Source organism: Malaclemys terrapin, chromosome 2 (genome assembly GCF_027887155.1).
Source record: "Malaclemys terrapin pileata isolate rMalTer1 chromosome 2, rMalTer1.hap1, whole genome shotgun sequence".
NCBI lineage: Eukaryota > Metazoa > Chordata > Testudines > Emydidae > Malaclemys > Malaclemys terrapin.
In genome coordinates this window covers 49197143-49211064 of record NC_071506.1, presented here as the reverse complement: position 1 = coordinate 49211064, position 13922 = coordinate 49197143, and the positions used below count along the sequence as shown (strand labels likewise).

The following is a 13922-nucleotide window of genomic DNA, read 5'->3' as shown; positions in this document are numbered from 1 at the left end:
CTGCTCCTATGGCAGACAAACACAGCTCACCCTAGTTTGCTTCAAGCTGTCTTCAGACTGGTGAGACAACCCAGATCACATGGCTTCCCTCAGAGTCTCCTAGCCTACAAACATGACCAGAAAATCCCTCACATTTAAAGTGATAGCTTGTCATTTTTTACCTGTTTCCAATATACCATAGACCCAAAATCCAGATAGGTTTAATAAGGAGTTAGTGGAGAGGGCTTACTCCTCAGCTCAGCTGAGTAAAACAATCACACAATCCCACATTTAGCAACTTTTCCAAAATTATGCAGTAAATAGGTGGTTGAGCTGATATTAGAAATCAGACATGCTTGGCTCCCAGCACTGTCCTTTGTCTTTTAGACTATATCTTGTGTCTTGGTGTTATTAGCCAAAGGGATTGAGGGAACCAAGAACAGTTCCAAATATATGGGGGAAAACAAAATACTGGAGAGAAAGTAGGACCATGGGAAAGAGGGTAAACAAGGAGGGGAATGACGTTAGGGTTGATTCTAAACTGTCAATGATACTGAAGTACTTTTAAGTATCTGTATTTAACATGAACAGTAAAATAACAAGTTGGGACAATGAATCTATGAGGAAGACTTTGTAAATACAGTTATAGATTTACAAAGCATGTAAAATACGTGGAACAATTGTACATACATAAATCCTGGGGTGGGTAGCTGATATGCAGGCTAATATATTAAAGGAGTTAATGACAATTATTTCTGAAGAGTTGTGAAGAACTGAAGATAAGAGTGGATAAGAGGAAAATAAATATAGCACTAAGTAGAAGGGACCAGAAGCAGGCGGTCTGGCCTAGCAGTTACAGCTGGGCTGGGTCCACACATCGGGGACGGTAGTTAGTGAGCAGGGCTCAGAGGAATCACTAGAGTCGGGTTCAATAAACAAGAGTTGGGGTCAAAATCAGACCGGGGTCAGAGAGTGGAAACCAGAGGTAGTACCAGGCTGGAATCAGGAGGCAGGAATCAGGATCAGGCTGGGATCAGAGACCAGAGATCAGGAGATGAGATGAGATCTGGAGTTGCAGCAAGCCCAAAATCTGTGGTGTTGTCCAGACAACTTCATGGGGCACCCTTTAGGGTTAAATAGGGTGGTTGGCCAATCAGAGGGTTGCAGGATACTGATACTCTGTGTCCCTGGGTCCCTAGGTCCCAGACCTATTCCTGCAGCACCTATTCTCCACAGTGCTCCCTGTCTGTGGCTTTGCATGGCCTTCTGGTGACACTGTGGGAACATCAGCTGTCCCAGGCATGGGATCTAGTCCCTGCATCCTTATGCTAAGCTTCAAAAAGGAACCTTGGCTATTCATTTTCCATCAACCTACTAGTGCCAGAGCATTTTGTTTTACAAGCCACTAGTTAATCTTCACAATAGCCTTATTAGGTAAGTGATTGTGAGTATTATTACTCCCACTTTACAGATGGAGAGGCTGAGGTAGAGCTATTAAATGGAGCTGTCTAAAGCCATGCAACTAGTCAATGCTGATTAGAACTCGGAAGCGCCTAACTTCCTGCTTGGCATCATTGACCATGATGACTCTCAAATCTAACTTCAATACCTAGTAAAATAACATAGCAAATATTAAGGGCCAAATTCTACCCCAATTATAATTACTGGAAGTTTTGCCTTTGATTTCAGTGGGATGAAATTGGCCTAATTAGATGCTCTGTAAACAGCTAATAGATAACTGAGCCATGAGCAATTAAAAAAACAAACAAACAAGAAACAAACTGTGGTTTCAATGAAGCATTTGATGCAGTGTCTTAGAAAATGTTAGTTAAAGAATAAATTCAAATTGGCTTGGGTATGAACATTGTCACATAAACTGACAACCAGCTGTAGGACATGACAAATGAAAGCAACGAGGAATGACAAGCTATTGAATTGTGGGAGAGTTGTCTATTGGGATGCCACAGGGATCATTATTAGATCTGTTTTTATTTAATATCCTTAATTATTTGGAAGAGTTAAATTTGCATATGATACTAAACTTAGGGGTTACAAACTAAGGTCTTTGAAAGTTAGAAATATGAAAACAGAATGAGATTGAGCCTTGACCTATTCAAGCTAATATATATGAGGACAATTGACACTAAATACAGATATTTAACTGAAGGGAAAGCAGTAATGTCAAAAGAAACCAAAAATTAGAACAGCAAATTTGCCATGAATTTGCCATGTGGTATGATAACAAAAAAGCTAATGACATATTGGATGCAATTTGTAGAAGCAACAAGTTGCTAAAAAGGGAGTGATGCAGTTGTCCCCCCTCTATACTTTCTGGTATCATTGCACCTACAGCCAGAAACTGCATTCAGTTTTAAGCACCTCAGTATCAAAGATTTTATTAAACTTGGGGAAATTGAGAGAAATGCAACAAAAGTGATAAAGAGGCTAGAAGGAATGATTGATGAGGAAGTATTAAAATAGCAAACTAGACATCATCTTACTAAATGATCACTAAGAGGAGACAGGATAACTGGCTACAAATATAATGGCTGCCACTACAAAAGTGCCTCTCTTTCTCCTCAGCCCATGTGGCTGGGGAAAGAGGAGCCTGCTGATATCTGGGCCCAGGGATATGTGGAGCAGGAGGGTACTTCCCCCTATCCTGCTGGCCCTTTGCAGCTCCCTGTTCCTGCTTGGTGTACTCTCTGGCCCTTAGGGGCTGACTCTTTCATTGTGCTCCTTCACTTTTTGGAGCGTTTAAATTATTTTAAAATAAATTTATTCACAGAAATAGCCTAGAATATTTTTCTGTGTGCTATGGCAAATCAGCATGTAGTACATAAAAGCCAGATTTATTAGAATTGATGTTTTTATTCACCTTATCCAGAGAATGATAAACTGCTTATCTCCTTGAGAAGAACAGCAGCGGCACCAGACCAAGAAGTGCAATCTACTAAGTCTTTTAAACCCCTTCATTTTCTTCCAGGCTTGGCAAAAGTTGATATATTTTTTATTGGTATGATTCTCAGAACTGTCAGCATGAAGGGAGCTTTGTCCATGTTATAGACACAATGTGTCAAGCACTTCTTAAAAATAATTGAAAGAAAAAGCTGTAAAACCAAAACAAACAACCTGTACTAAAAAGGTCTGATCCAAAGATCATTGAACTCATTGGGAGGCTTTTCACTGATTTTAATAAGCATTATATCGGACCCAAAATGTTTTGACACTAAGGGTATGTCTGCACAGCAAAGAATAATCCACAGCTGGCCTTGTGCCAGCCGACTCAGGCTTGCAGGGCTCAGGCTGTGGGGCTGTTTCGTTGCTGGGTAGACTTCTGGGCTTGAGCTGGAGCCCAGGCTATGTGACCAAGCCCATGTTTTTCTCCCCGGTGTAGACATACACTTAGCGGTTTAACAACAGGTGCCCTCCTCTCAGTAACTGATTACTCTTTATTTGCGTACCATAGATACAGTAGCTTATTTTAAATTAACTTAAACCAAGAAGCAAGGTTTTCCCAAGCTACATATACCAGATTCTTTTTCTTTTTGTCCAAATAAATCTAAAATTCTTTCTTTTAGCGGGTGTATAAAATGTTATAGTGCTTTATCATTGACTACCTTTAGCTGAGATAAAACTATTTTAATGACTAATTAAAGTGAATTAACATGAATGCAGAATTTTGCTCATAAAATGTTACTGCCATTGTATAGTAAATCCATACTATAGGACATTTCCGCCTAACCAAGGACAGTTAAAATATTTAGATTGCAGTTTGAATCACTAAGAAATGTATGTAAATGTTGTCATTATTGTTACTGCTTAAATGCACATTTTCAGACATTTAGAAGGAGGGGAATTTCATATAGAATAAAAAGAACTAATAAATATTTTGCTACATGTTTTTGCTTTTCAGTGATAAACATGTATTCTTAACATTTATGGACTCTTAATCCTTGTGACAATGGACACATGCTATGAATCATGACAAAACATTGACCAACTATTAGCAAAATGCTAGCATGGCAGGATTTATGGAACCACAGATTTCAGTCTTGAAAGCAGAATAGATTCTGGAGAATATTCAGATAAAGATGTTGTCTGGCCCTCATACCAGTGATTTATGTTTGGAAACTAAGAACATGTGGGGAAGTGCTACATTTTCCCATTTAAGGGTGGATAGGACAAGAGGTCACAAAAATGTTGTCTAGTTTCCATGCTATGGAAACCTACACAAGTCCTAAAAAGGAAAATTTTAAGTGATTGTGTTTTTTAGTATTTTTAATATTGTGTAGTAGTCAAAATTTTAATGAAATTGGCAACCAGAAATTAAGTAGATCTTTGTTCAGGTAATTTTATTCCTATGGTTTTTGTGCATTGAATAATCCATGAATCCATGCTATTAAACCCATGAAATGGCATGTCTGAAAAATCTGATGGCTTGAACCAAATAGGAAAGAGATGTTTGGAAAACTCACAAATCTTATTGACCACATCTCCTGTCGGAAGCCTGTTGGGATAGTCCGTTTGTTTTGCTGAGGCTAGGTCCACACTTAAAATGCTACAGCAACACATTTGCAGCACTGTAGCTGAGCAGCTGTAATGCTTCAGTGTAGACACACTACAGCAATGGGGAGGGTTCTCCCATTGCTGTAATTAATCCACCTCCTGAAGAGGCAATAGCTAGGTTGATGGATTTCAGAGTAGCAGTCGTGTTAATCTGTATCCGCAAAAAGAACAGGAGTACTTGTGGCACCTTAGAGACTAACAAATTTATTAGAGCATAAGCTTTCATGGACTACAGCCCACTTCTTCGGATGCATATCATTATGATATGATATGATCATTATGATATGCATCCGAAGAAGTGGGCTGTAGTCCACGAAAGCTTATGCTCTAATAAATTTGTTAGTCTCTAAGGTGCCACAAGTACTCCTGTTCTTTTTTTAGGTTGATGGAAGAATTCTTCCATCGACCTAGCACTGTCTACATCAGGAGGTCTGCATAGCTACATCTCTCAAGGGTGTGAATTTTTCACCCCATTTTAGGACCTGGTCCTTCAAAGACTGACTTACATGCTTAACTTTGAGCAGGTGAATAGCTCATATGCACAAGGTAAAGCATGTAAGTAAGTCTTTACAGGATTGGAGCCTTATATTGTAATTTCGTTGGGACAAAGACAGTGGGTAAAATCCTGACCCCACTAAAAGCAATGGCAAACTTCCATTGATTTCAGTGGGGCCAGGGTTTCACACAATGTCTTATTTGCCATGCATACCTGTTCTCCCTGTTTAAATAATAGCATATGTATATTATTCAAATATACTGTTCTAAAAACATTCACTTATGTTCTTGAGTTTGTTAACTATGTATTTTAGGCACATCAGAGGCCATGGATTTACACAGATTTAAAAAATCAACCTCTTCTCCACTTAGCTACCAAGACCTGACATTAAGGTTTTGTGTTGCGTATGCAAATATTGGTGTCATCATACCATAGACCTACTGAAGAGCATTTCATGCATCCTTGCTAATACATATTTGATCTCAGATTGATCTCAGGGCTTTGGTAATTAAAGGGAACTTATTTTCAACTACTTTCTTCTAAAAGCAGAAATGCATGATGCATCTGACAAAGTGGGTATTCACCCACGAAAGCTCATGCTCCAATATGTCTGTTAGTCTATAAGGTGCCACAGGACTCTTTGCTGCTTTTACAGATCCAGACTAACATGGCTACCCCCTGATACTTTCTTCTATTTTATAATCACAATTATATATGGAAGCAGTTTTATTAATTTATTTTGGATTTTAAAGTTTTTAACTTATTTTCAAAAAGCTTTTCAGTTTATATCTAAATTCTAAATTGTACTTCCTTCCTTCCTGAATTTCTTCAATGAGCATAATTCTGTTCCCATTGAAGTGGGAGTTTTGCCCGCGATTTACAACAAGCAAGCCTTAACAAGCTTTTCTTACAAAGAAAATAAGTCAAAGATATAGCAAGCCAGAGGGTGGAAGCTTGTGGAAATGTGTGTTAAAAATATTAAAGACAAGATGAGAAAATTGTTTGTGAAACTAGAAACTTCATTACTTATAAAAAGATCTGGGGCATGATGCAGCTTCAGTGGAAAACTTTCCACAGACTTCCAATGGTGTTTGGTTGAGCCCATAATTAGGTGTAACAGGATTGTTACTGATTGGTGGCAGTGGCCTAGTCTGCATAGCTTAGTGAATCAGGGCAACTTCGGCTTCAGAAGACACACGTGTTTTATTTTTCATCAACATTTTGTAGAACTTTAAAAGCTGATCTGGCAGAGCCCCACGCACTCTTTTACAGCAGACAGCAATTACACCATGACAAAGCTAAAGTGAACTGCTACCACTATCTTTCAAACTTAACACTATACATAGATTGTAGCTGTTGCCAGGAAAGGTCATATTTATCCAGAGTGTAACTCCAGCAAAGTCAAAATGATAATTTCCATGGAGTTAAACCAAAGATAACTTTGGCCCCAGTTGACAAAATATGTATTCTAATTGGCTGACTGGATCTTTTTGGTGATGTGACATCCATGCACCAAATCTAAACAGTCAACAAATAGCATTTAAGTTTAGTTTGCTGATTGCTATCACCAAAATAAAATATTACTACGCAGAAATTGAAGGTGGCCCTTTAAGAAACACCGAGGCTTGTTAATAAGATGTGCAGATTTATGCGCTGCTACAGTTTGTGCAGCGCACATGGAGAAAACTTCAATTTCAGTCCTATAAATCAAATGTCTTCCAAAGTACTACATTCATGTTTCTTTTTTATATACAAAGAAAGTTGTTATGAAAGTTCAGCTGCCAAAATCCAGAAGAAGTGAATTTGAATTCCCTAGGGAATCTATACATTAGAAACTTGGTCAAACTGTTCTGAATTGCCATTCAACTGAATAATAGATGACAGAAAAGTTCTATAAAGTCAGAAAGTTGTGTGCATTTATACTACCCTATGAATAACAAGGCAGAGCTTTTTAAAAAAATATGGTATTACAGTTACTAAAGAGAGAACAGAAGATAAAACAAAGGAGATTACATTCATATCTACATAAAAATAAAATTATGATTGTCTTTTAGAAGCAAGGTTGAAAACTACTAAATTAGAGAAGGTTGTGATTTCAATATATCAAAGCATTAGTAATTTGCATGGCGAGGAATGATTTTAGTTCTTAAGTCAAGTAAGACAGTTTAGGGGTTTATTATTACTGGTGAAATTCTGAGTCAGGTTCAACATAAAACAAATCAATGCATTTCATAAAAAGTTGCATACTGATTGTGAAATAGTCTTTTTGAATATATATTTCTTTTATGCCAGACATACTTATAACCACAGCTGGTATGCACAGTAGATATTTGTAAAACTGATATGGTAAGAAATTAACAAGATGATTGAGTTATATCTTATTAAAGGCTGCAAGGAAATTAGATCAATTCAAATAATATCTTAGATTCCGCAATAATTGCAAAAAGTAAATGGTTTTCTTTTTCTGTCAGTGTCAAAGCTTAGGCATATCATATTTGCAATTCTATAGATAAGAATACAGATGTGCTGAGTACAATTCAGTGTTCACAAATGGATATTAGTAAGATGCAAAACTTACCATAAGTTCTTTATCATTGTAATGGAGAATCTTGTGTGTCTTTGATTTCGTGAAATATGCACAGTTTTATTATACATAGCCCAACAAGGCAATCCAATCTCAATTACACAAATGTTAATATTATTCTTACTCTTTGAATTTCAGTAACACATTTTATTGACTGTTTGTTTGAATATGAGAGAACCTACCAAACAAACACGTTTCTTTTTGACACAAAACCGTGTACTTTGCAATGCAAATTCTGGTTACAGGACAGAAAGATACACTGTCCTATTCAAACTCTATTTAAACTATTGCAGAGCAAAATTGGGTGCAAAAATGAAAACGGATTTTTTTTCTCCAATAACAAATGAATGCTCCAAAACTCACATGTCAAATGGCAAAACAACAAGGGGGAGTTAGAACATAATATATTTTTAATGGCTATAGCCATAATATAACTTCTGTTTTCTTTTTAATTTTTATCCTTTTTACTGCCAGTTTATTGTATTTACATGATGGAAGTGCCTAGAGACCTCAACCCAGATCATACACCATTGTGCTAGGTACTGTATAAACATAATGAGAAAAACGTCCTGCTCTGAAAACCTTATAATCTAAACAAAGTATGAAAGGGAAACCTGAGTACAAGAGAGATTAAGTGACTGTCCAAGTCCATACAGTAAGTGAGGAGAGGAGGCAAGCCGTTACCCTATCCACTGGGCCATACTGTCTCCAAGTGGCTTTACCAAAATCATTGTAGTTAGTTACTGCAAACTTAATGGGGTTATCACAGATCTCTTAGCTGATCTTACAGAGCCACCATTCCACACCACCACTCCAACTTGGATTGCTGGGTTTGGATGCTGCAGTGTGGAGGGAAGGGTGGTTACTTTGATACTAATCTTGCCATGCAATGAAGCGAAGGCTTCTTTGGTGAAGGCTACTTCATTGGCTTTTGTAGGCTGAAAGTTGTGTGTTCTGTTTCTGTGCCTTCAGGCAAGGATCCATTTGGAATTGAGGTAGTTATAATAAATAATAGTCTTTTGTCTAATTATAAATTCTTTGAATGTTGTATTATTAAATATGTTTATTGCTGGTGAAAGTTGCCTGACTGATTATCTATATTGTGTGTGTGTGTTCTTTTGATAAATCAAGTACTTTGTTTTCCTTGGCTTTGAAAGCTCAAGCTTGCTAGCTTGCCTCAACCATGATCACACCATGAAGGTAATTAACCTTTGGAACAATTTACCAAGGGTTGCGGTAGATTCTCCATGACTGGCAAGTTTAAAATCAAGATTGGATGTTCTTCTAAAATATATGCTTTAGGGATTTTTTTGGGAGGGGGTGGGGAATTCTGTGGCATCTGTAATGCAAGATGTCAGACTAGATAATCACAATGGTCCCTTCTGGCCTTAGAATCTTTAAAACAACATCTGGTGAATGAGACTGAATCAGTTCCTGCTAAGAGTGCCAAAAATAGTGCTAGTCATAGTAATGGTTCTTTTGATGAGGATGTTTTTGTGCTCTAGGAATTGTACTGAGTTCAATAACAATGGTTTCCTTTCTTCAAGCTCTAATTTAATATATGATAGCTATTGATTAAAAAAAATTATACTTGTGCTAGTTACTGTCAGTCTTTAGCAGTCCAGAATGGAGATCAGTATTCCTTTTAATCTTGAGAAACGAACAGTACTTTAACTGTAAGCAGTTTTTAGCTGGAGTCAGGGCCGGCTCTAGAGTTTTTGCCGCCCCAAGAGGTGGAAGAAAAAAAAAAGAAGCCGCGATTGTGATCGGCGGCACTTCAGCGGTAGCTCCACCGCGCCGCTTTCTTCTTCGGTGGCACTTCGGCGGCAGGTCCTCCGAGATAGACTGAGGAACCCGCTGCTGAATTGTCGCCAAAGACCCCGACGAGCCGCCCCTTCCTCTTGGCCGCCCCAAACACCTGCTTGCTGAGCTGGTGCCTGGAGCAGGCCCTGGCTGGAGTACCTTCTCACAGTATGCCTTGCTTGAGCTGCTATTGTGATATGATCTGAACTAAAATATGACTAAATTAAAGCAGAGCAATAACAAAGTAGTTGCAAGAGATGGTATGTACTTAATTACTATATGGATGACCTCATATTTATTAAAATTTGTGTTTAATGTATATGGATGTTTTTGACCATGTATTGCTTAGTGTAGCTGGAGAAATTCCAGCAGCCATATGGAATACTCATTCTACCTCCATTTAAGTGGTAGCAGGTGTAAATGCAAGGAAAGGAAGCTTCAGGCATGTATGATTTGCATATCATACTTATTAGCCTCTTGGTTATGAAATATTATTAAAGTTAGGTGGATCTTATTTATAAGCATAGGGCTGCATAAGCACAGGAAGTCACAGCTGCTGTTTTGATGGCACCGAGAATGCAATATATTGATGCTGCCCCAGGTAGCTATGTGATTTGTAAAAATAAGGGCATAAAGCTACAATCTGAAGCCAAATCCTTTCCTAGTGTAACTCTACTGATTCCAGTAACATTACACCAAGGCTGAATTTGGTTTATTGCCTCTTCAGAAAAAAACACACTGTTTTTATTCCATAAAGATGGTCTGTTTTCATACTTTGTCATTCTAGGTGAATTAGCCATTTGTACTTTCTCTGCATTAAAAAAATGTTAGTTTCTAATAAAACATATTGATTATGGTAAGAAACTGCATGAGCTGTACATAGCCTGCTCTGTGCTCCTCACAATGGTCAATGGTATTCAATGGGATATTTAATGGTCAATGGCTGACACTTACAAAACAAAGGCAGAGAAGTCTTTCATTGTTAGAGTTTGTTCTCTACCTAGCCTTGAATGTTCATTTCATTAAGACAAGATAATGGTTCATTCTCTTTCTTTGCAGCTCTAGATACCTAGGTATTTAGCAAGTCAATGCTGAATTTCAAAGCCCAAATCCACATACCATTACAGTAGAGCTCCACTGATGAACATCAGAGCATTAGATTACCAGATTTATGGTTATATTTAAATCCATAAAAATGAAAGATTTAAAATTGACTTCTTGATAATATTTAAAAACTCACAGTGCCAGTTTTATTGCTAAGCATTTTTAGAAAATAGAATACTGATGAATTTTGATTTAGCCTAAGTGAGTTATTATCACTGAAAAACTCTTTGAAGCCAGTGGTAACTGTGTTTTCTTTCTCTTCTTTGTTTAAGGGTTAAAGCAAAGTGAGCCAATCATGACCGGCAAAACACAGACCAGCAATGTTACCAATAAGAATGACCCCAAGTCAATCAACTCCAGAGTCTTCATTGGCAATCTGAACACAGCCATTGTCAAAAAAGGTGACATAGAGGCAATCTTTGCAAAGTACGGAAAAATAGTTGGCTGCTCAGTGCACAAAGGTTATGCATTTGTACAGTATATGAGTGAGAGGCATGCGAGGGCTGCGGTGGCAGGAGAGAATGCTAGGATCATTGCAGGACAACCACTCGGTAAGTGTTTATAGGCTATTTTTAATGGGAGAAATTGTTTGGTTGTGTTAATTTCTCTTCTCTTTCCCCTGTTTATTAACTATCTTCAGTGCTGAATGCTGGTTTTGGTTGCGTTTCATTTGTTTCTTTGTTTCAGTCATAGCTCTAGGAAACTGAACTGGGGAAAGTGTTTTTAAATATCAGCTAGGTTTAATAAGATGGCTGTTGAATGCTATTAAGTACGGTGTGGTTAAATACTTTTTTTCTGAATATTTATAGTCATTACATCTCAGTTAATAAGTAAATAATGAAAACAGGCCCCACTCTTACCAACTGTTATGCACATGCTTAACTTGACTCACAGTCATCCTGTTGAAGTCAGTAGGATTATGCATGCAAGCAAAATTAATACGTGTTTGCAAGATGCAGTGTGTGAGCTAATAACCAGATATACAAGTGGTTCAGTGGGATATCCTGTCCCCAGTCCAGCAGATCTGATGTATCTGCCTGGACAAACAATTCCTCCATAAGGTCCCTTTGAAATGATTTCCAGCTCACTTTCATCCCCACATGGATGGACAACATGGTGGCTATGCACTCCTTTCCTGCAGCCAACCCCCAAAACAATAGCTTTCACAGGTCAGAACTTAATGCTGCATGAAAGAAGGTGAGACTTCCTAGGGAAGCAGGCTGTACAGATTTCAGAGTAGCAGCCGTGTTAGTCTGTAGAGCAGCTTTTCCCCAGCTATCCCTCCCAACTTTTCACATGGCGATGCCTCTTGAAATTGCCAGGAGCCCCACACACGCATTATATCTGTGGAAGGTCTTCCTTTTTTTCAGGAACCAGGTTGGAAATATGCCGCACTGAACCCCAGGACCAGAATCATGCCATCTGTGTATATTTGCTGCTTCTATGCTGGCAATAGCCACACAAGATACATTTTGGGCTGTTAAATATCAACAAATGGTTTTAATATTTGACTTTCACAACTAAGTCTTAGCACATGCTTAGAAACTGCATTTATCAGGCTGATTCTAAAGCTGTGCCCAGTTCATACTTCAGTAGCATATCAGATCTTAGATAGCAGAAGCAAGAGGATGAACTACATTCATTGTTTAAATGGTGCCAAGTCACATGTCTAGAGAGATGCTATATTGAAAACTTAGGCTAAAGTTGTTCCCTCATGCAGAGGTGCGCAATTCCACTTAACATCAGTCAGTACTGCATTTGCTTATCTGGGGGGAAAAAAGAATTTGGCTCCTTTGAACTGAATCTAAACAGATATGGATTTTTATTTGCTTGTGTTTTTACACATTCTTATATAGAGTCTTGATATTTCTCATGGAAGCTGTTCTCCATCCATCAAAGTTAACTGCTTTAGGTAAAATGCCTCTCAATAAAAATCACTCGGAGCACTCAGCCATGCAGTTTATGAGAAGTTTGGGAAAACTGGAAAATATTACAGGATATTTTGGCTGGATCTGGAGAGCTTTAATTAGAACTTCATAGTTGTTTTGCTGAATCTATAGTGAGTATATCTAGGCTAGGAAAATGTCAAGGGTAGCTACAGTGATTACTGGGCTAACTTTGACTTAACTTTGCCTACTTTTAGTAGTCTACATATATCCTTTGTGCATTCCTGCTAATTCGGTTTGAAATCTCAGTGCTTCTTAGCTGTTGACACAAAACATAAGACTTGAAAGACTTAGCACTTGAAAAAATTTTTAAAAGCTATAAACTACTTTAAAAGAGTGACAATTAAATAACACCCAAGTAAATGAAACCACCAATGGCCTGATTCAGCAGAAATTACCTATAGCCTGCTGCAACACATAAACTTGAAGGAGTTGTAAGATACTCTGGAGAATGGTTAGTTGGCAGGATGAGTAATTCATCACAAATTTCTTAAGCCTTTGGTAGCTACTTTGCTGAATATTTGTAGAACTGACCTTTTATGATATGATCATTGGCAGCTATTGTATAGACCAACTGGTTTGCAGCAACTTTATACTGTATGATTGATATAAGTAGTCTCCAAAAGAAGTAGGGGAAACAGCTGATATAAAATCCAATTTGATTTTTTTGTTTATTTTATATGAAAAAGATGAGAGAAAAGCAGAGAAGAAAGAGAATCAGATGGTTGTATGTAAATAAAGCATGACAAAAAGCCATGGGCTTGTAGTGAACAGAAGTTTGTTGCCATGAGTGCTTAGCTACGAAACCTGTTTGGGCAACAGTGAGGTGGCAGCTTTAGAGCCTGGATCTTGAATCTGTAATATTTGTGCAGTAAGTATACTGCATGCAGCTCCTTACCTATCTACCCATACACAGATTTTTTTGAAATAGTACCTAACTCAATGGTCCAATATCACTGCCATCATTGCTGCTTCTCTTTTTTGTCTGTTTCTGGTAATGTCCCTTATGTGCTGGGCACTCTCATAAGAAGGGAAATTTCCTGTCCTGAAAAGCGCACAGTCTGGAAGATGGACAAAGGGCAGGTGAAAGGGATGTAGGAAAAATAAATTGGTCAAACTCCATTCTATATAATAAAATGTATTAATAGCATGATGGGTTTTCTGGATTGTAGATAGTTTCAATCATCACAGTCTAACCATAATTTGATAGTTAATTTCTTTTATGTGTCAGTAGAAGTGGGTCTCTTGGAGCCATTTGAATATGGAGGCAGTAGTAGCCTTGAGGACCATGTCAGGAAAGATATTCCATGAATAGGAGGTGCCATAGGTTATAGGAGTGGAAAGGACCTTCTCAGTCATTGCCTCCAGCTTCCTGCAACAGCAGGAAACACAATCATTTAATCATGTTCCTCAACATGCAAGATATTGCGGAAATGTTTGT

At 37.9% G+C, this 13922-nt stretch overlaps 1 protein-coding gene across 12 annotated transcripts in view; it reads left to right on the top strand.

Moving 5' to 3' along the window:
- Positions 1 to 13922, top strand: part of RALYL (RALY RNA binding protein like) — a 574454-nt gene that overhangs the window by 270740 nt on the left and 289792 nt on the right. For all 12 annotated transcript variants that reach the window (XM_054018798.1, XM_054018800.1, XM_054018790.1 and 9 more), the window contains one exon: positions 10808 to 11086. In XM_054018798.1, the coding sequence (XP_053874773.1) occupies positions 10831 to 11086 (256 nt within the window). In that variant the 5' untranslated portion in view covers positions 10808 to 10830. The remainder of the gene's footprint in view (positions 1 to 10807; positions 11087 to 13922) is intronic.